Source organism: Dendropsophus ebraccatus, chromosome 9, assembly GCF_027789765.1.
Source record: "Dendropsophus ebraccatus isolate aDenEbr1 chromosome 9, aDenEbr1.pat, whole genome shotgun sequence".
Taxonomy (NCBI): domain Eukaryota; kingdom Metazoa; phylum Chordata; class Amphibia; order Anura; family Hylidae; genus Dendropsophus; species Dendropsophus ebraccatus.
Window position 1 is genome coordinate 109,342,554 of NC_091462.1, and position 22,819 is coordinate 109,365,372.

Sequence of the window (22,819 nt, forward strand, 5' to 3'; positions counted from 1 at the left end):
TTTTCCCAGAAGTTACACCCATGCTATTTATTGGGAGATTGTACCATTCTAATGAATTTTGTATTACCATGCCTGTGAATCTTTATGATATCTTAACCAATTTTTCATTCTCTCCACAGCTCTGAAGAGATCCTTTGACATGGAGGATATCGATGACACTCCTGTGTTTTCCTCAACGTCTCCACTTGCATCTCCCTTCAGTCCAAGTCAACCTCCTGTGACGCGAACGATCAATGGGGACAGCCAGATATCTACGGGATCTCACCAGCCGCTTTATCAGTCTCGTATCCGTATCAGTTCCAGTTGTAGTCCGTCCCAGAGTCCTGTCCTTAAATCCAGGATCACCAGCAGCCTCTCCTTTAACCGTGGGACCATGCAGATGGCTAAAGCCAATGGGACGGCAGGGCAGGGGCTCACCCGTGTTTCTTCTTTCCAAACACGACTCCATCCCAGCGGCTTTTCTTCTTCTGGACAGGGCAGTGACAGCGAGAGCCTCCACAGCTCCACCTCCAGTCTTGAGTGTCCACTTCCTGCTAAACCTTTCCAATCACTCCGTCCTACACAGACCTCAGTAGGCTCCGGGATGACAATCTCAAGTGTAACCAGCCCAGTCCTAAAAAAATTCTCCTCTCATGGAAATGTGTTTCATTCAGAGATTGAGCGTTCTGGAGTTCGTCTGGTGCCAGTGGCTTCCAAAAACCATGGCTCTTTGCCAGCTCTAGATCTTCATATTGCTGAAGACCCGATCCCTGACCTGGTTCCTTCTCCAGATGCTGGATATCCACCATCTGAAGGATGGAGTTCACCATCACCAGATTACAAACGTCCTCTCTCCAGGAATGCTACATCAATCAGTCGTGAGCCTTCATTTTCCTCTTCTTCATCCTCATCACCACCTACTGAATGCACACCTCTCAACTGCAGCTTGACCTCCTCACCCTCTCCTCCACCAGTTTTTGGGCCTGTCCAACCAGCTACTCTTCAGAAGTTCCCAATGTCTCTGCAGAGTTCTATAGGAAGATCTAATGGTTCTGGTCCAGAGCATCTGAATAGACCATTGCCACGAACTCAACTAAGAGTCAACCTCCACTCCTCGACACCTGGTGTGTCCTCTCATTCAGCCAAAGAAAAGACCGAAGTGGCCTTCAAGAGTCAACCACAGAGCATACCTAGTGGAAGGGTACCAGCACCTCAACAGGAATATGTCCAAGAAACAAACCATGTCAACCATGTGAAGCCTTCCGAGATAAATTCATCAACGGAGAGGCTCAGATCCATGATGCAGAGGGCCAACTCCTTTAACAAAGGCGATATTGATATTCTACAAGATCGGTATGCTAGAGAGGACATGGTCATTGAAAAGTCAGCCGGTCGTGTAGCCGATCTTATAAAGAATGTACAAGAAACAGTGGCTCAAGAAAAGTCCTCCTTTTCGAGTAGGATACAAGGAAATGGACATGTGACTTCCATTCCTTATATGCATGATGGCCTGCAAAACCAAAGGCTTGTAGAAGAGTCCAGGAATGGAGTCCCTCCTATTAACCATTGCCTTCGCAGAGAACCCAAGAGTTCTAAGGTACCTGAGGCCCCGGTAATTGTGTCGTGTAAAGAAGAAGGTGTTCCGCAGAAGTCACTGGAACAAAAATTAGACATCACAGATTCCATATTAGAAGGTAAGAAAAGTATTCTACTAAGTATAGTAGTGGACAATGGTCCATTAGTAGTAGGGTGAGAATGTGAAGACATTACTGAGGGTGCTTGTACAGTCCTGAGGTTTCCGATGTCTTACACCATCTCCCTTCTTCATGAATAGTACTATTATGTGTTGTGGGATATATACAGGCTATCTGGCACCAGTATATAGCACAGAGTGTGATTTTTACTATGAAGCAGAAAATAATTCCAGAAGTGAGTCACGGCACTCGGAGGTGACCTCATCGCCCATCAGCACCTCCGATTATGACTGACCGACCAATGACTGACCAATGTTCCAAGTGGCCTTTAACAATCTTGGCTGTAGGAATAAACTCTAGTGACCCCTCTTATTACTCTAAAGTAGCTTAGAAGGTTCCTTTAAAAATTGACAAGAGAAAAGGGGGGGGGGTTTCATGGTGGGTTGAAAGAAGAGGGGGGGCAAGCCCAGACCTGCTTATTTGGAGAACAACTGCTGGCGACTCTCCCAGTTTTGGAGAAGGGAGGGTGAGGTATTTCTCCTGCTCATCTATCTCGCCCCCTCCCCTCTTCTTCTGGCTTGGCACAAGACGGCATCCCTTGCTTCAGATTGTCTCCTGGGCTTATGGGGAAAAGGGGGAAGAATGCATAGGAGGAGTGGGGTAGAGGGCAGTGCGGCTGAGTACTCAGAGAGTCACCTACCTCAAAGATGTTATAGGGCTGTATTATGTCCAGGGAGTGGGGACATCAGTGACTTGGTGGGAAGTAGACCAGTCCACTATTGGTGGATCTATAGTACATTGGCAAATAGGGCCCATCCTATAGTATCTGGGTATACCCAAAAGCTATAAGGCCCAACGATGGCTGGGACTAGTGGTGTCCCCTTTAACTGAAACCAGTTAAAGGGACATCCACCACTGGGCATCATGATAGGTGGGTTCTCTCAGATGCATGGGTGGGATAGTCCTATAGTCGCCATAGGTTCTAGGTCTAAAGCATTCATAACCCTCTTGCCAATGGCCCCATAGCCCCAACAATTTACTCCCTCCTCCAGGCACTTATATAGTCGTGTGGCATTTAAGTACCTAGACAACGCCCAAAGTATATATGGGTGAGGTTCTATTTGTGCCTTGTTGTCTTGATTTGAGAGACCCATTAAACATTATGTAACCTAATGGTGAAATCCTTTAAGTGGTCCTCTTCCTGACATGGTGTCAGTATATGGGTAAATCCAAAGTATCCTATAGTAGTTAATATACAGGGTAGCCCCATTGCACCACTTTTACAAATACTATAAAGCAATAACTGATCAATATATCGGTGACGGCCCAGTCAGTGAGAGTGCACCGGCCATTATACACAGTCCACTGTTTATTATCACAAAGGATTTAGCTGTTTATTTAAAGTCCCCAACACCCGATGCAGCTGTACAAACAGTGCCACCGCTTATTGTATGTTACCCAGGTATTGTCCCCAACGCAGCACAAAGCATTCTGGGAAAACACCTACTGCATACTGGAAAAATCTAACCTTTTGCAAACGTCACCCCCTGACCCCTTCATTCCAGCCCCTCTACCCGTAATAAATATTAAAAGTTACAGGAACGGATGGTGTAAAAGTGATCAATACACTGGGAAGGGGCGGAGTAATAGCAAGGACGCAAGTATGATAGTAGTTATATTGTAGTATATAGGAGCAGTATTATAGTAGTTATATTCCTGTACATAGGAGCAGTATTATAGTAGTTATGCGGTTCAGGGAAGAAACAGAGTGCTGCACATCACACCCATGGCTGATACTAGTGCCCCTTGGCTAAATAAAAAACACATCAGAATTTTGTGTATGAATTGATCAAGCCATACTGCCCCATGTACCTCGTGCCGGTATCTGATACACATGGGTCCCTACACTAAGTCCACACCGTGCCAGTCAGTGGCCACCAACCCCGCAGGCGTGCACAGCCAGGGAACGGGGGCCATGGGACGGCCCTGCGACCCCCATGCCACAGGACCTGACCCAAAAACACATTATAGTAGTTATATTGTAGTATATAGGAGCAGTATTATAGTAGTTATATTCTTGTATATAGGAGCAGTATTATAGTAGTTATATTCTTGTATATAGGAGCAGTATTATAGTAGTTATATTTCTGTATATAGAAGCAGTATTATAGTAGTTATATTCTTGTATATAGCAGTATTATAGTAGTTATATTCTTGTATATAGGAGCAGTATTATAGTAGTTATATTTTTGTATATAGGAGCAGTATTATAGTAGTTATATTCTTGTATAAAGGAGCAGTATTATAGTAGTTATATCCCTGTATATAGGAGCAGTATTATAGTAGTTATATTCTTGTATATAGGATCAGTATTATAGTAGTTATATACTTGTATATAGGGGCAGTATTATAGTAGTTATATACTTGTATATAGGGAACAGTATTATTGTAGTTATATACTTGTATATAGGAGCAGTATTATAGTAGTTATATTCCTGTATATAGGAGCAGTACTATAGTAGTTATATTCTTGTATATAGGGGGCAGTATTATAGTAGTTATAGTCTTGTATATAGGAGTATGATTCTAGTAGTTATATTCCTGTATATAGGAGCAGTATTATAGTAGTTATATTTCTGTATATAGTAGCAGTATTATAGTAGTTATATTCCTGTATATAGGGAGCAGTATTATAGTAGTTATATTCTTGTATATAGGAGCAGTATTATAGTAGTTATATTCCTGTATATAGGGAGCAGTATTATAGCAGTTATATTCTTGTATATAAGGAGCAGTATTATAGTAGTTATAGGGAACAAAAAGACAGAGAATCTCGCACTCACCGACTTCACAGATGCTGGTGGTTTATTTACGGGTACATCAGAACCAAGTGCTGCGGGGAGAGGGGAGATGGAAACGCAGGTGTGTTCACAGGAGCAACAATGTTTTGCGCCTGCTACGGCGCTTCGTCTGGCTAGGAACAGCGTGTACGTAAGGGGGAGGTGCATAAGTACAAGTGAAACAATAAAGTTACAAAAACAGAACAATAAAGTTACAAAGCAGGTAATAATGTAAGTAACATTACAATAAGGTATTGTAGTCATTTCTCTCGTTAAGGCCGCAAGGCCCAGTGGCATCTAGCCTCATAATCCAGAGAGTTTCTCTTTTTAACAATAGTATTTATATTCCTGTATATAGGGAGCAGTATTATAGTAGTTATATCCCTGTATATAGGAGCAGTATTATAGTAGTTATATTCTTGTATATAGGGAGCAGTATTATAGTAGTTATATTCTCTGTATATAGGAGCAGTATTATAGTAGTTATATTCTTGTATATAGGAGCAGTATTATAGTAGTTATATCCCTGTATATAGGAGCAGTATTATAGTAGTTATATTCCTGTATATAGGGGGCAGTATTATAGTAGTTATATTCTTGTATATAGGGAGCAGTATTATAGTAGTTATATTCCCTGTATATAGGAGCAGTATTATAGTAGTTATATTCCTGTATATAAGGGGTAGTATTATAGTAGTTATATTCCTGTATATAGGGAGCAGTATTATAGTAGTTATATTCTTGTATATAGGGAGCAGTATTATAGTAGTTATGGCTCAGGGAACAAAAAGAGCGCTGCACCTCACACCTATGGCTGACACTAGTGCCTCTTGGCTGCATAAAAAACATCAAAATTTTGTGTATGTATAGTAGTTATAAAACAGATCCAATAGAAGCAAGAGCTAGCACCAATGTTCATATATGGCTAACATAAACTCATAGGCTAGGACAGTTCAGCTGAGGACATCTAGGCAGTAGCGCAGCCAGGTGGTGCATATAGCTGTAAATAAGACATAGCATATCCATCCAGTAGAGAAAAAGAGCTAGCACTCACCATCTGTTGCAAACATAGTCCATTTTATTCAGGGTTCAATTTAGCATGTGAATGAGGAGGGAGGTAGAGGCAGGTGCGACAGGCTGTTTCACGTGCACACGGCACGTTTCGTCAGGACGAAATAAAATGGACTATGTTTGCAGCAGATGGTGAGTGCTAGCTCTTTTTCTCTACTGGATGGATATTATAGTAGTTGTATTCTTGTATATAGGAGGCAGTTTTATAGTAGTTATATTCATGTACATAGGGGGCAGTTTTCACCTGTTGTTTCTTAGTATACTTTCTAGTTGTGCCTTAGAGGTGACAGTCTCTACTTTGATCCAGAGTTGAGCTCAGAGCAGTTTTCGCACCTGCACTAATTTATTTATTTTTTATTTTTTTTTTTTGGGGGGGGGGATTATACCTACAGTATAAGACATTATTCGTTGTGTGACATTGGATAGATCACTGTTGCATTACTGTGGTGCATAGCTGCTGTTATTATAAAGTTTCCTAATGACGCAGTGAGGCAGTTTGTGCTGGGTGTCCATGTAAATCCCCAGCCCAGATAAGCCGCTCCTGTCAGGCTTCAGTCGGCTCCTCATACGATGTCTGAGAAGAATGCAGCTTGGCACCTCTAGGTATTTCCAGCCGTACATGTAGGAACAGGTGCAGGATCCATGATTACAGTACGGAGGCTGATGGCGGGCCGGATTCCAGGCACTCATGTCCATCCATTTTCCTTTTAGTGACAGAATAATGTCAGTCAATGACTTGTTAATTTGAGAATACCTAGAAGTCGAAGTTGACAGCCGCCATGAGCCCCGAGCCCGCACCCCGAGGGATAGGAGACCATTTGTGGGATGACAGTGGTACAAGCAGATCAGACAGATGAAAGACAGCAAGAGGAAATAGAGAGAGTGCACGACTCCAAAGAACGGCCAGAGTGACAGCCGATCACGCCAAGTGGCGAAAGACGGGCGCTGAGCAACGGGGTTACATAACAGGGAGACGGCGACCTCACCGAGGAATGCTACATATGGGAAGAACGCCGCCCATGCTCTGTGGGATGAGCCTATGATTAAAAATGGCCCTATAGCCAGCAAAGCATGATGGGAAATGATACACCGTGATTTACTGAGATTAATGCCCCTCCAGACGTCAGCAACAGGCTGCACGAATCATGGCGGCCGCTCCCACCGCCGTCCATCACGTCCTATCCATATAGGAGACAGATTTATAGGGTGATGTGTTATAGGATAGCGCTGCCGCCGCCTCACACGTCTTACCAGGATTTATATACCGCCCTGGACGTGTACTGGATTATTTAGAGAGTTTAAATGCGTGGAATCAGGCATATAAGCTGGGGAATGTAGTGCTGTGTGTTATCGGTGATGGTGTTACATGGCTTAGATACATTAGCTGACAGTACAACAGGTGATGGGGTTAGATACAGTACCTCAGCGGATAGTATCAGACATAAAAGCTGTTCAAGAGAGTAACTATCACAAATGGCAGGCTTAGATACATAAGCCTAATAGACAGTATTGCACAATACAAGCTTAGGTAAAGTAGTTTAGCCAACAGTATCACACATGATTGGCTTGGATACACCAGCCCAGCAGGCAGTATCGCACTGCAGCTTAGAAGACAGCAGTTAGTTTGGATACAGTGGATTAGCAGACAGTATCACACTTGACATATTTAGATACAGGAATACAACTGTATAGTATTAAGCAGTAGATTTAGATACACAGGTCAGCAGACAGTATCAAACATGTACACACACCGGTTCTGCAGCTTAGTATCACACATGATAAGATTAGATACGCCAGTTTATCAGGGGCAAAATCACACAGAATAGGCTTAGAGAAAAGTATCACTCATTATGAGCTTAGATACACCAACTCATCAGACAAAATCACATATAACGGGTATAGAAACCGCAGCTCAACAGTATCACATATGATTGGCTTAGATACAGAGGCCCAGCAGACAATATCATAGACTTAGATACAGACCTCTCTTTTTCTCAAACTCAACCTTTCTAAAACTGAACTTCTTGTATTCTCTCCCTCTAACCAACCCAAACCGGACATCTCCCTCTCAGTCTGTGGTTCTAGCATCACTCCTGTGCATCAAGCTCGATGTCTGGGGGTTATGCTAGACTGATCTATCCTTCACTCCCTATATCCAAGCCCTTGCACGCTACTGTCATCTACATCTCAAAAACATCTCCAGAATCCGCTCATTTCTCAAAACTGACACCGCTTAGACTCTTAGGGTAGTATTACACGAGCCGTTGGGGGCCCGATAATAACTGTAAACAGGGCCTATTACACAGCTCGATAACCGTTTAACAAGGGCTGCATGGACATCGTTACCGATGTCCTTGCAGCCTTTGCTTAAACTGTATACATTACCTATCCATGGTCCAGGGCTCCTCTTGCGCTCTGCTTCTCCCCAGGTCCCGCACGCTCCAGCTTCAGAGCGGCCTGTCTCAGCGGTGGTCCCGGCTTGTGATTGGCTGAGCGGCCTGTCAGCTCAGACAGGCTGATCTAAAGCTGGAGTGCGCGGGACCGGGGGAGAAGCAGAGCCCTGCAGCATGGATAGGTAATGTATATAGTTTGGAAATCATCAGCCACCGACCGCGCACCACTATTACATGTAGCGATGCGTGGTCGGCGCCCAACAATTATAGGTCCAAACCTATGTCAACGATCAGCCGATAATCGTTGTCATCAGCTCGTTGTGTTTATTACACGGAGCAATAATCGTCCAGATAGGGCTGATTCAGCCAATTATCGCTCCGTGTAATAGTACCCTTACTGTCGCCCTGATCCATTTCCGTCTTGATTATTGTTATGGCCCTATTCCACGGGTCGTTTTAGAGGAGCAAACGAGCGCTATTAGCGCTCGTTTGCTCCTCGTTCGCCGCTCGCTGCCGCCGCTATTCAACGCGGCTGCAGCGAGCGGGTGAGTGCGGGAGGGGCGGCGGGGAGCTGCGGGGGGGCTGCTCGGAGGATCGCTGATCGTCCGGGCAGCCCATAGGATATAGCAGCATCTGCTGCCGACGGTCCTATTCAACGGAGCGACGGCAGCAGATCGCTGCTATATCAGTCGCTTGTTTTTCAACATGTTGAAAAACAAGCGACTGCAACGATCAGCCGACATGAACAATGTCGGCTGATCGTTGCACTCTATTCCACGGAACGATTATCGTCCGTAGCGGTCGATATCGTCCGAAAACGAACGATAATCGTTCCGTGGAATAGGGCCATAACTCCCTACTAATCGGTCTTTCTTTCTCTGCCCTCTCCAGTCTATCCTGAACGCAGCAGCCAGGCTCATCTTCCTCTCCAGCCGTTATACTGATGTCTCCCCTCTGTGCCAGTCACTGCACTGGTTACCCATTAAGTCCAGAATTCACTTCAAACTCCTCACCCTCACCCATAAAGCCCTCCACAACTCTGCCCCTCCATACATCTCATTCCTCATCTCCACCTATCATCCCACCCGTGCTCTATGCTCTGCTAATAATCTAACCCTAACATCTTCCATAATCAGAACCTGTCATTCCCGCCTCTAAGACTTCTCTCGTGCTGCACCCATTCTCTGGAACACCCTACCCAAAGACCTCAGACTCATACCCAATACTCACAGTTTCAAGCGTGCCCTGAAGATCCATCTCTTCAGACTCGCTTATAACATTCCCTACACTTGTTCCCCCTTCTGTTGTCCCCTCACACTATATCTCTGACAATTACTGCACTTTATACGTTTTACTCGCAATCAGACATCGGTGTGTGACCGGCTCATCCTGTTCCTTCCAACTATGTACAATGGCCGGACCATGAACAAATAAAGCATGTGTGCCTGGTGTCGGCCCCAGTTGTAGTCTGTAAACTCCAACCAGCAGGTCTTGTATACGCTTTGTATTTTATTTCATTTTTATTTATTCTCATCATTCACCCTCAGAGTAAGTACACAACTCCCATGGTTTATTTGTCACTTAACGCCATCATATCCGCTCCAGGAGCCAATCCCCCTGAGGTGGGTGACCTGCCCCGCTTGAGGGTCCGCACTATAGGAAGCTTAGATACACGTTCACACCCAGGATCTAAGCGCCTATTGTATAGGAAGTTAAGAAGCTGGCCGGGAAAACCTACAGTACAATTACCTCTCAATGGATAACTAATGACTGACACTAAATCTATAGGAGGCCGAGTCACCTGGAGCCATCACCGATGCCGGATGACCGTGGGAACCATGGCAGTCATGGCCGCTGCTGAGGTATCGCAGAGCTGCGAATCCTATGAAATCTTATGGGTTTACCTCTGAGCATGATAATAGTCATAAGGACAAGCTGTCCTGTCTGTGGACATGAGTGGCGGCACTATTTCTATCATTAGATTACCAGTATATGGTAACACACACAGGAGAGGAGATCCTGCTCCCTGATATCTCTATAGCACACACAGGAGAGGAGATCCTGCTCCCTGATATCTCTATAGCACACACAGGAGAGGAGATCCTGCTCCCTGATATCTCTATAGCACACACAGGAGAGGAGATCCTGCTCCCCTATATCTCTATAGAACATACAGAAGAGGAGATCCCGTTCCCCTATATCTCTATAGCACATACAGAAGAGGAGATCCCGCCCCCTATATCTCTATAGTACACACAGAAGAGGGGATCCTGCTCCCCTATATCTCTATAGCACACGCAGGAGAGGAGATCCCAATCCCCTATATCTCTGTAGTACACACAGAAGAGGAGATCCTGCTCCCCTATATCTCTATAGCACAGACACAGAAGAGGAGATCTTGGCCCCTATATCTTTATAGCACACACAGAAAAGGAGATCCTGCTCCCCTATATCTCTATAGCACACACAGGAGAGGAGATCCTGCTCCCCTATATCTCTATAGCACACACAGGAGAGGAGATCCTGCTCCCCTATATCTCTAGAGCACACACAGAAGAGGAGATCCTGCTCTGCTATATCTCTATAGCACACACAGAAGAGGAGATCCTGCTCCCCTATATCTCTATAGCACACACAGGAGAGGAGATCCTGCTCCCCTCTATCTCTATAGCACATACAGAAGAGGAGATCCTACTCCCCTATATCTCTATAGCACAGACACAGAAGAGGAGATCCTGCTCTTCTATATCTCTATAGTACACAGAAGAGGAGATCCTGCTCCCCTATATCCCTTTAGCACACACAGGAGAGCAGATCCTGCTCCCGTATATCTCTATAGCACACACAGAAGAGGAGATCCCGCTCCCCTATATCTCTATAGCACACACAGAAGAGGAGATCCTGCTCCCCTATATCTCGATAGCACACACAGAAGAGGAGATCCTGCTCCCCTATATCACTATAGTACACACAGAAGAAGAGATGGGGATTTGCTGCTGCTCTGGAGAGTCTCTGACATGGACAGAGGTGGCAGCAAAGAGCACTGTGTCATACTGGAAAGAATACACCACTTCCTGCAGGACATGCAGCAGATAATAAGTACTGGAAGACTGGAGAATTTTAAATGAAAGTAATTTATAAAAATCTGTATAACTTCAGATGGTTTAAAAGCATTGAGTTCCCCTTTAAGGAGTCAGACCCTAACTTAATAAGAAAGCCATCTCCAGAAGGTGACATCAGAGCTGCCTCTTCTACCCAGGGGCCACTACAGATCCATGATGTTATTCATTATTAACCTGGATTATCTTGGATTATATATAAAGTACAGATGTTGTTTTCCTAATTCAGCCAAATGTCTTCGCAATCAGTGGTAGTGCCGAGCAGATTTGTTAAAGGGATTGTCTAGAGTAACACACAGCACTGGGCCTCGGAGGACGCCGCTTCCTTCCAAAAATGTCTAGTCCAGAGGTTTTTCTATAAGAAGTTGTTGATTGGAGAATATAATCTATAACGTGGCGCCTCACTGAGGGATCAATTAACCTCTTGTTGGACTGTGGACCGGTCATACAGCGCCCTGGCAGCGCCATCAGCATTATAAATCTATACTGCACTAATCACTAATCCTAGGGCAATGCTGCACCCTAGTGCTGGAAGTGTGAACTGCACCCCCATCATCCTGCATAGGACAGTGACATGAAAGTGACCTCATCTGGGGGCAGATCCCACCCACCTGCCAGTGACTTATCTGCACTTTATGGACTTTATTTAGGATTAGGACAAGGCTAGAGCAGTAAGCCATAGACTTATTTAACTGCTTTTGGGCCAAGGGCCAAGAGTGTGAGTCAGGGGCTGCCGGGGAACATCTGGAATCATGAGGTGGAATGCTCCAATGACATCAGATGCAGCAGCCCCCCTACCCCATGTGGAGAGTGGAACATCCTTTCCCGCAGATAGTTTAACCCTTTTTTGTTGAAGATCTTAATTCCTATTGCAAAATCAGCAAATGGTATCACAAGCTTAGATACAGCATCTCTGCAGTCTCTACACAATTCAGGAGGTATACAGTGGGAGACTCCATTGGGCATCCATTGTTCATAGGGTACTATGTTATAATGTGATTGTTTTTTGTTTTTTCTTTTTTACTATATCCAGCTCAATGGGATATTATACATGGCTCAGCAGACAGTATCACACACAATTGGCTTAGATACATTGGTTCTGTATAATGTTTAATGCTGAGCTTAGAGGACTGGCTCAACAGAATTTAGAATTAGGATTTAGATACAATTAATCTACAGAAAGTATTATAGACTGAGATACATTGGTTCAGTAGACAGGATCACCATGACAGACTGAGATACATTGGTCCAGTAGACAGGATCACCATGACAGACTGAGATACATTGGTCCAGTAGACAGGATCACCATGACAGACTGAGATACATTGGTCCAGTAGACAGGATTACAATGACAGACTGAGATACATTGGTCCAGTAGACAGGATCACCATGACAGACTTAGATACATTGGTCCAGTAGACAGGATCACCATGATAGACTGAGATACATTGGTCCAGTAGACAGGATCACCATGACAGACTGAGATACATTGATCACCATGACAGACTGAGATATATTGGTCCAGTAGACAGGATCACCATGACAGACTTAGATACATTGGTCCAGTAGACAGGATCACCATGATAGACTGAGATACATTGGTCCAGTAGACAGGATCACAATGACAGACTGAGATACATTGGTCCAGTAGACAGGATCACCATGACAGACTGAGATACATTGATCACCATGACAGACTGAGATATATTGGTCCAGTAGACAGGATCACCATGACAGACTAAGATACATTGGTCCAGTAGACAGGATCACCATGACAGACTGAGATACATTGGTCCAGTAGACAGGATCACCATGACAGACTGAGATACATTGATCACCATGACAGACTGAGATACATTGATCACCATGATAGACTGAGATACATTGGTCCAATAGACAGGATCACCATGATAGACTTAGGTACACTGGCACAGAAGACAGTATCACAAATGACCAGCTTAGCTTAATCAGCAACTTGATGGAATGAGTTCAGGAAACTCTATCACCGTTGCTAGGCTTAGATACCATACATGATTCAGCATATAGTATTACACGATAGGATTAGATACAGCATCTCCCTGACAGAGTCCCACATGATAGGCTTAGATACAGTGATTAGGCAGGCAGTATTACACATGATGGGATTACAGACCCTAGAAACACATGGAGACTGTCCTCTCTGCTGGCAATGCTATAGACCAGTAACAATATCTGGACGATTAGAGCTTTAATGGGGGATGATCTATAGGGAATTAGATTACAGTGGGCCGGAGAGTCCTGGACTATGAGGCCTCCTGCTGGGTAAGATCACAGACATATGTGCAGCTACATAACCCATCATTATCCGGTCTCTATTGCGTCATCTTAAGTAAAGTTCCCGTCCCCCTGCAGTGGTTTACTAGACACAGCTTAGGGGTCCCCGTCTATACCAGTCACCCACCTATGCCCCCCATATAACTCCATTCAGTGGTCCATACAGTCAGGTACTTAAAGGGTGACTCCATCTTTTGTGAACTGTCTTCATTACAGACTATGCGCAGGTCTATACAGCCTGTAAGGATGGCTGGGACTCTTTAAGGGTTAGTGGGGCCCAGCCGATGGCTGCTGCAGAACTACAAGTCCCAGCTTTGGCTGTCGAGACATACTGGGAATTGTAGAAATTCTGAAGCATTGTAAAGAAATGCCATAAATGTGCTATAACCTATATACTGTATATGTATACATATATATACAGACAGACATGAAAGTGACCTTAAACTTTAGAGACCTCAGGAGTCAAGGTTAGGGCCTCGGCCCACCACAACAGATGGCCGACATCTGGGTAATTGCTGCTAGGAAGTGGCCGTGCTGTAATAGCTGATAATTGTCCGGCTGGGATAATGGTGTCAACAGGTTGTGGGAAGAAGTGAAGGTGAGGAACTGCCTGGGAGGTGACAGCTTCTCCTGCCCCCTGCTGGGACCCTGACTTTATGGTTACCTGGGGGCCACATCCAGGAAAATACTACTGAGTCCCATTATGGAGGACACCCTCCATAATGACATAATGGGGTTGCCATGGTAACTGATTTGATAAGGCCTTTAAAATATGGAGGCCGGAGTCTGGTTGGTCGCTATGGGCAACAACTTTTTTTTTTCTCTGTGTCTGTGGTGCCTATTGCCAACAATGGCGTTGTGTTCTTTCCATCACCGACTGAAATGTCGCCCATTGTCCACCAAATACATTTTTCTCACTTCGAGGGTGTCATCTTAATGGTCACGAAATTAATAAATGTGCACTATGACAGACAACTTATCATCTCCTCCTCACACAGACACCTGACGGTCAGACAGTCCGGCGGAGATGGACTGAGAAGAGGAGGGGGGTCAGTCAGGAAGGATGTCAGGGTTTTCTTCCCAGAACGACTAAATGGGTGTGAAGGAAATAATGACAGGGGCGAGAAAAATAGGTTATACACAGTTAACCCCCTACACATAAAGCAAGCAGGCCTGGACGTTTAGGGGTTAATAGGAAAGTTTTGCAAAAGCTTTTTGCCACCCCCTTTCTCGATGTTTGAAGTGTGTCGGAGTTTCTGGGATATATCAGGGCTGTGAGGAGAGGATTCCCTGCGGAAGGGGCAGACATTGTCTGAGAGGGTCCTCCGCTCCACGTCTACTGGCTTCTTAAAGAGACCTTACAAGGATTTGTTATTTCCTTCAGGTTTAGAAACGTTTACAAAGTTATTGGCGATCAAACAGTTTTACAACCAAAATGGCCGCTGTCACAAAGCTTTCCCATCTGCCTAATTATACTCCAGTAACCCCCAGAGCTGCACCCACAATTCTGCTGGTTTTCTTTTATCATGGAGCAGTACATCATAGGAGCTTAGATGCAGGTTACTTACGTTTGTTGTGTCTCAGCCATAGGTACCCCCATAAGTGTGCATTACAAGTACCATATAGGTGCTTCAGACATGGGTACCCTCATAGGTGTCCCAGCCAAAGGTACCCCCATAAGTTCCTCAGCTATAGATGAGCCCATAAGTGCCTCAGGCACAGGTACCCCATAAATGCCATGGACGCACGTCTCCTTATCAGTGGCCATAGCTGTCCCCATAAGTGCTCTAGTGACAGGTTCCTCCATAAGTGCCTCAGGTAACTTTCCTCCATTCACATCCAGAGTTGCTATGTATGGGTGAAGCATTTGTGGTAGTACTTCTTCCTATAGGGACATCAATCTTGGCCTTTACCCATTTAATGAACCTTATTTGCGCCATTTTGTGACCTTGGCACTTCTATACATGGTGTAGGTAGATGCGGTTACACTGGGTCAGCCATGTTTGTCTCAGTGTCCTCCAGTCACCAGGGACAGGCTGGCCGTGGTATTATCCAGCGATGGCGACCTGAGGTGTCTGGATAGAATACATGCGGCAGCAGACAGGACGGGGCCTTTGTTATGGAGGAGCTGTATTTGCTCACGCCTGTGGGAACTGAGGCTGAGAAGAGTCTCATATAAAGAGGCCTTGTCTCCCCTCACCCCTCCTGCCCGCGCCATCACTGTATATTTTCCTGTCAGACACTTTTAAACATGGCCGCCATCTGGCTTTTCAGGGAGGACTGTAGAGGATAGTAAAATAACAATACAGCGCAGTGTTTAATGTATGGAGCCCTGGTCCTCATCATAGACCGTCATGGCCGCCATGGTATACACATGGTGAAAGTCAGGGTGACAACTGAAGGTCACCTGGACCAGGGACACCATTACCCCGGCAGTAATATCATCTAACAGGTATCTTATAAGAAGACCATAATGGCGCCAAGCTCCTAGTTTCCTCTTTAAGGGGGAGGTCAATACTTGGTCTTTAGAGGTCGCTTAGTGTCACCCCTAACAACCATCATATTTTATTCTCTTCATGCGTTGAACTGATAGTTGCTAGGGGAAATAGCCCTGTTGGTATTTTGCATCAGGTAGTTCAGTAGGTGCACTGCCCAGAATTTCCTGTAGGTGGCAGTATATTCCCAACTCTTATGGGATCTATACACACAAAATAAAGGGCTGATCCCCAGCTGCTGCAGAACTACAACCCCCAGCACTGGGTTCCCCAGCTCCAGGATTGCATACAGCAGCTCAGTAGACAGTATTAAACAGCATGGGCTTAGATACAACAGTTCATCAGATGGTATCACACAGAATAGGCTTAGATACAGCATCTCAGGAGAAAGTATCACACAGAACAGGCTTAGATACAGCAGCACAGCAGAAAGTATCACACAGAATAGGCTTAGATGCAGCAGCTCAGCAGAAAGTATCACACAGACTAGGCTTAGATACAGCATGGCACAATATACTTAGTGCTTTACCCTGCATAGAGAGCCAGAACAATAACTGCTGGGCTGTCACCCTGTGGGGTCCATATGTTGCCCCCTGGTGGGGTTGGCGCTGTCTGGGGGTAACAGGTTTCACCAATTAATATTTAGTATCTGAGCCCATCCTAATCCTATACAAGAATGGCGCCATCTGCTCTCAGGAGAGGTGACAATGAACCTCGCACCTCCAGTGTCACCCGCCTGTGATGGGGAGTCAGAGGCGCCAAATCCACCCCGCAGCATAATATCATATCTACTGCTCTCTGTTATCCGCCCTGCCTGTACAATAAGATATAATCTATTATCCTCCATGCTGGGTATAATCTCCTGCTCTCTGTTATCAGCCCTGCCTGTACAGTGAGTTGTTATTATCTATTATCCGCCATGCTGGGTATCATCTACTGCTCTCTGTTATCAGCCTGGGGACACTGCCTGTACAATAAGCTATATTCTATTATCCTCCATGCTGAGTATCATCTACTGCTCTCTGTTATCAGCCCTGCCTGTACAGTGAGTTTTTATAATCTATTATCCGCCATGCCGAGTATCATCTACTGCTCTCTGTTATCAGCCCTGCCTGTACAATAAGCTATGATCTATTATCCTCCATGCTGGGTATCATCTACTGCTCTCTGTTATCAGCCTGGGTGCACTGCCTGTACAATCAGTTATTATAATCCATTACCCACCCCGCAGCATAATATAATCTACTGCTCTCTGTAATCAGCCTTGCCTGTACAGTAAGTTATAGTTTGTTATCCGCTATGCTGGGTATCATCTACTGCTCTCTGTTATCAGCCCTGCCTGTACAGTGAGTTATAGTTTATTATCCGCTATGCTGGGTATCATCTACTGCTCTCTGTTATCAGCCTGGGTGTACTGCCTGTACAGTGAGTTATAGTCTATTATCTGCTTTCCCAGCTCCTGATAATGTACAGATACTGAGTGTCGCTGCAGAACCTCTTGGACGCTGCAAGAAGCGAGACTGTCATAGTTTCTGCAGATCCGGCTGCACCCAGAGGGAAAACAGAAGTGTCCCCCATTATACAGCTGCAGCGTCAGATAAAGAGACAGTGGCCACCGGAGAGGAAGCGAGAACATGACAGCGCAGGAAGGGAACACTACACGGGCAAGAAGAGCCCAGTGTGCGTGATACTCAGCCTATGTATCTAAGCCTGCCACGTGTGATACCATCTAATGAGCTGCTGCATTGTGTGATACTGTCTGTATCTAAACCTATAGTGTGTGATACTGTCTACCAAGCCACTGCCAATGGTCCATTACATTCTGGAGATGCAGTCCTGTGTGGTATCGCCCAGGCTAGGCTTAGATACTTTAGCACAGCAGTATGCTGCCCCTAGATATTATACCATTACATGCTGGAGATGCAGTCCTGTGTTGTATCGCACAGGCTAGGCTTAGATACATCAGCACAGCAGTATGCTGCCCCTAGATATTATACCATTACATGCTGGAGATGCAGTCCTGTGTGGTATCGCACAGGATAGGCTTAGATACTTCAGCACAGCAGTATGCTGCCCCTAGATATTATACCATTACATGCTGGAGATGCAGTCCTGTGTGGTATCGCACAGGATAGGCTTAGATACATCAGCACAGCAGTACGCTGCCCCTAGATATTATACCATTACATGCTAGAGATGCAGTCCTGTGTGGTATCGCCCAGGCTAGGCTTAGATACAACAGCACAGCAGTACGCTGCCCCTAGATATTATACCATTACATGCTGGAGATGCAGTCCTGTGTGGTATCGCACAGGATAGGCTTAGATACATCAGCACAGCAGTATGCTACCCCTAGATATTATACCATTACATGCTGGAGATGCAGTCCTGTGTGGTATCGCACAGGATAGGCTTAGATACTTCAGCACAGCAGTATGCTGCCCCTAGATATTATACCATTACATGCTGGAGATGCAGTCCTGTGTGGTATCGCACAGGATAGGCTTAGATACATCAGCACAGCAGTACGCTGCCCCTAGATATTATACCATTACATGCTAGAGATGCAGTCCTGTGTGGTATCGCCCAGGCTAGGCTTAGATACAACAGCACAGCAGTACGCTGCCCCTAGATATTATACCATTACATGCTGGAGATGCAGTCCTGTGTGGTATCGCACAGGATAGGCTTAGATACATCAGCACAGCAGTATGCTACCCCTAGATATTATACCATTACATGCTGAAGATGCAGTCCTGTGTGGTATCGCACAGGATAGGCTTAGATACATCAGCACAGCAGTACACTGCCCCTAGATATTATACCATTACATGCTGAAGATGCAGTCCTGTGTGGTATCGCACAGGATAGGCTTAGATACATCAGCACAGCAGTACGCTGCCCCTAGATATTATACCATTACATGCTAGAGATGCAGTCCTGTGTGGTATCGCCCAGGCTAGGCTTAGATACAACAGCACAGCAGTACGCTGCCCCTAGATATTATACCATTACATGCTAGAGATGCAGTCCTGTGTGGTATCGCACAGGATAGGCTTAGATACATCAGCACAACAGTACGCTGCCCCTAGATATTATACCATTACATGCTGGAGATGCAGTCCTGTGTGGTATCGCACAGGATAGGCTTAGATACATCAGCACAGCAGTACGCTGCCCCTAGATATTATACCATTACAGGCTGGAGATGCAGTCCTGTGTGGTATCGCCCAGGCTAGGCTTAGATACCCAGTGTTATCCGCATCCAGTCTGCCCCCCATTCCCCTGCCCCCTCCTCCCCCTGCCTTCTCCTAGGATTCCCCCATTGTGCTGCTGGGGATTACACAGAGTCGGGCCCCCGCTCGCTCCTTTGTGTGGATCAGAGGGTCCCGCTTGTGTGAATAGGCCCCATTCTCGGGGGTCAGGGGTTGCCAGGATGGGACTGTGTATTTATATGCGTCTTCAATCACAGCTGGCAGGGATGAGACACACAGAGCACAGTGCCTCCAAGGGTTAAAGGATCCCGAGTAATCTCATATCCCTGGTATCATATAGGCCATAGCTGTCATGTGACCTTAAGAGGGGTCAGAGTCCATGCTGGGCTCCTTCACATGTGGCCTCTTTCAGGGCTGCTAGGTAAGTGGGCACAGCAAGACGGGGGCACTTACTTACTGCCCAGCACCTCTATATTCCATATCCTTCTATTCTGGTGATATCTGTATCTGGAAAACTGGGTGCTCATCAATATGGCCACCAGTGCTTCTCCCAAAGAGATGCCAACCTGCTCCACCAAAGCCCACAATGACCCATCTGTGATGGTGGCACCTTACCCACAGCTGAGGAGTTGTTACAATGGCATCCAGTCTGGAGAATCCTCTGTGAGCTGAACAGCCTGGATACATGTTGCCTGCACTGATACATTGTAACAGACAAGGCCGGTGCTGCTGATATATATCTGCTTAGTTATGACTATACCCACAGCTGAGGAGTTGTTACAACAGCCTGGATACAGGAGGTGGAGATCTGTCTGCTTGGTTATGCTTGGAGTGGAGAATGTATCTATGATGTCACAGGTGAGATTTCTTACAATCCTCTGTGAGCTAAACTGATACACTGTAACAAACAACACAGCCTGAAGAAGTCCTGAATGTTTTCATTCACTGTGTGATGATGTCAGAGTGGGTATGTGATGTCAGAGTGGGTATGTGATCAGAGCAGGTGTGTGATGTCAGAGAGGGTGGCGTGTTATGTCACAGAAGGTGTGTGATGTCAGATCTGGCGGTAAGTGATGTCATAGCGGGTGACGTGTGATGTCACAGCATGTCACAGTGGGTGGTGTGTGATGTCAGAGAAGGTGGCGAGTGATGTCACAGTGGGTGGTGTGTAATGTCACAGAGGATGGCGAGTGATGTCACAGTGGGTGCTGTGTGTGATGTCAGAGCGGGTGGTGTGTGATGTCATGGCAGGTGGTGTGTCATCCTCGGCAGCTCTCACGCCATCATACCCCATTAGTATAATTGGAGCTGATTCTCTCCCCCATAATTGGGCAGGGAGCGGGGGTCTCTGCCAGGGGGAGGGCGCCTTCTGCCCAGCTTTACAAACCCCATTGGCTCCTAAAGGGTTATTATTTGCAATTCCAGTCACGTGTGCCTATAACGCAGGGTCTTTGTTGTCTCATCCCAGTGGGGGGGCTCCTATAGAGAGGGGATGAGAGGGACAGAGAGCGGATTGCCTGCCATAAGGTGCAGCCACTCTGTGCCGCCCGGATTCTAGCAGGAGCTCGCCTATTCCTGGGAGACGTCTGGAGGATTCGGGGGTCTTCATGCTGCTGGAGAAGAGCCTGGCCGCCCCCCTTATTGATCAGTGTGGATAGAGGAGAGGTACGTGTGGGGGACGTGGGGATTCGGAGGGGGGGGGGGGAAGCCATCAGCATCTGAAGGGGTTAATCACGCATGGTAAATATTCATTACGGCACCATCTCCACCATGCTGGATGGCGGACTGTGCTGGAGGGGAGAGAACTGCGCCGGACGGGCAGCTGCTTTCCTCACCGACCGACATCTTAACTCTAGCGGTGCCCCCGGCTATCACCGTCCACCATGTGCTTCCCATGGAGCGGCGTCCAGGAGCGGGTGGTGGAGGGTTCAGCCACCCGCCATATGGGTCACACAGGGAAGATGGTGAGGTCATCTAAGGTGATGACATCACAGGACGGACCCGCTCACGCTGGAGCTTTACACATGGCTGCCGTTTCGTTACTTTGTATCGTAGTGCCGGATTTGTGTCTTCCATCGGTCCCCGGAGGGCTGTGTCCAGTGTTACATGATGCAACTTTAGTCCAGGCTAGTCTGGTTTCTATAAGGGGCTCCGTGCCGCTCATATTGTGTGTTCTCCCACCGAGGCGTGCATAACACCGCCATATAGTGCTGTGCATCCAATGTGTAAGAGCGTCGTAGATGTACAATGTGTGGTAGCAGATTTGGGTATATAGGTATAACGCATATCAGGCTCCGGGCCAGGTGGTTATTCTAAGGGCAGTGATGGATCTGTATTCTGTGGTGACCTATACCTCCTTCCTCCCACCATGGAAAAGTATATATATGTGTATATATAATTTACAATATCAGCAACAGGTGAGAAGGATTAAAGCGCCCACAGCAGAACACGCACTCCTCTCACTGCCTACAGACACCTGAGCAAGTGCCTACTATATCCCACCAGAAGAATAGTGAGTTCAGCTCTGGAGTATAATACAGGATATAGCTAAGGATCAGTAATGTATGTACACAGAGACCCCACCAGCAGAATAGTGAGTGCAGCTCTGAAGAATAATACAGGATGTAACTCAGGATCAGTAATGTATGTACACAGAGACCCCACCAGCAGAATAGTGAGTGCAGCTCTGGAGAATAATACAGGATGTAACTCAGGATCAGTAATGTATGTATACAGAGACCCCACCAGCAGAATAGTGAGTGCAGCTCTGGAGAATAATACAGGATGTAACTCAGGATCAGTAATGTATGTATACAGTGACCCCACCAGCAGAATAGAGAGTGCAGCTCTGGAGTATAAAAATATAGTGTATTGCTTGTTGTTTGTTCTTCTGTATTATTGGGGGATAATCAGATTCTCCATTTTCCCGAATTAATGGGATTCCCCTTGGCCCTGAATGGGTTAACGGTTCCTGTTTCGATCTGCTGACGTATGGGACCTGCTCCTCTTTAAGTTCTTGGATTGTGAATTCTGTTCTGATTTTCGGCGTGCTCCTCACTTGGGGCAGTAGATGAAGGGTTAATCTGACTCTGCCGTCTTCCCCATTTCTCCTTTTCCTGCCGATGCTTCTCTCTCCTAACAGCATCTTCCTCTTTCCTCTCCTCGCAGATCTCAGCCCCGGGCCAGACTGTGCGATCAGCAGCGGCAGCAGGATGGAGGAGCCCTGCCTGGTCAGAGCAGCAGAAGACACCAAGATGTGCGAGGAGCTGGGCCGAGAGCCATTCGGCTACGTGGGCATCGACTCCGTCCTGGACCAGATGAAACGCAAGGCCATGAAATACGGCTTTGAGTTCAACATCATGGTGGTGGGTGAGTAGATGAGAGTCCCCTGTGTCACAATCCTGCAGAAGGGGGCGATGTGCCCAGGAAACTAGGCCAAGGGAACAATTACATTGCTGAAGAACGGCCGCTCATCATAGCTCTCAGATAGTGGAGGTGACAACCAGCACCATGACATCAGCACCGGCCACTGGATAACTTACCTGTTACCCTGTCCTTATTATCACATGATCATCCAGTCATAGGCCGGCCTGCTAGATAGACCACCTGCTATACTGTGCTCGCTATGACATCATCATCCAGTCATAGGCCGGCCTGCTAGATAGACCACCTGCTATACTGTGCTCGCTATGACATCACC

At 46.3% G+C, this 22,819-nt stretch overlaps 1 protein-coding gene across 4 annotated transcripts in view; it reads left to right on the forward strand.

The window, feature by feature from the left end:
• The window catches only part of SEPTIN12 (septin 12), a 65,091-nt gene that overhangs the window by 30,223 nt on the left and 12,049 nt on the right, over positions 1-22,819 (forward strand). Inside the window, exons 2-3 of one of the 4 annotated variants that reach the window (XM_069984304.1) lie at positions 120-1,673; positions 22,288-22,488. In XM_069984304.1, coding sequence (XP_069840405.1) covers positions 120-1,673; positions 22,288-22,488 — 1,755 coding nt within the window. Of the gene's footprint in view, positions 1-119; positions 1,674-13,377; positions 13,398-19,508; positions 19,541-20,678; positions 20,785-22,287; positions 22,489-22,819 lie in introns of those variants that run through there. The other 3 variants (XM_069984307.1, XM_069984305.1, XM_069984306.1) reach the window with 3 other exon arrangements.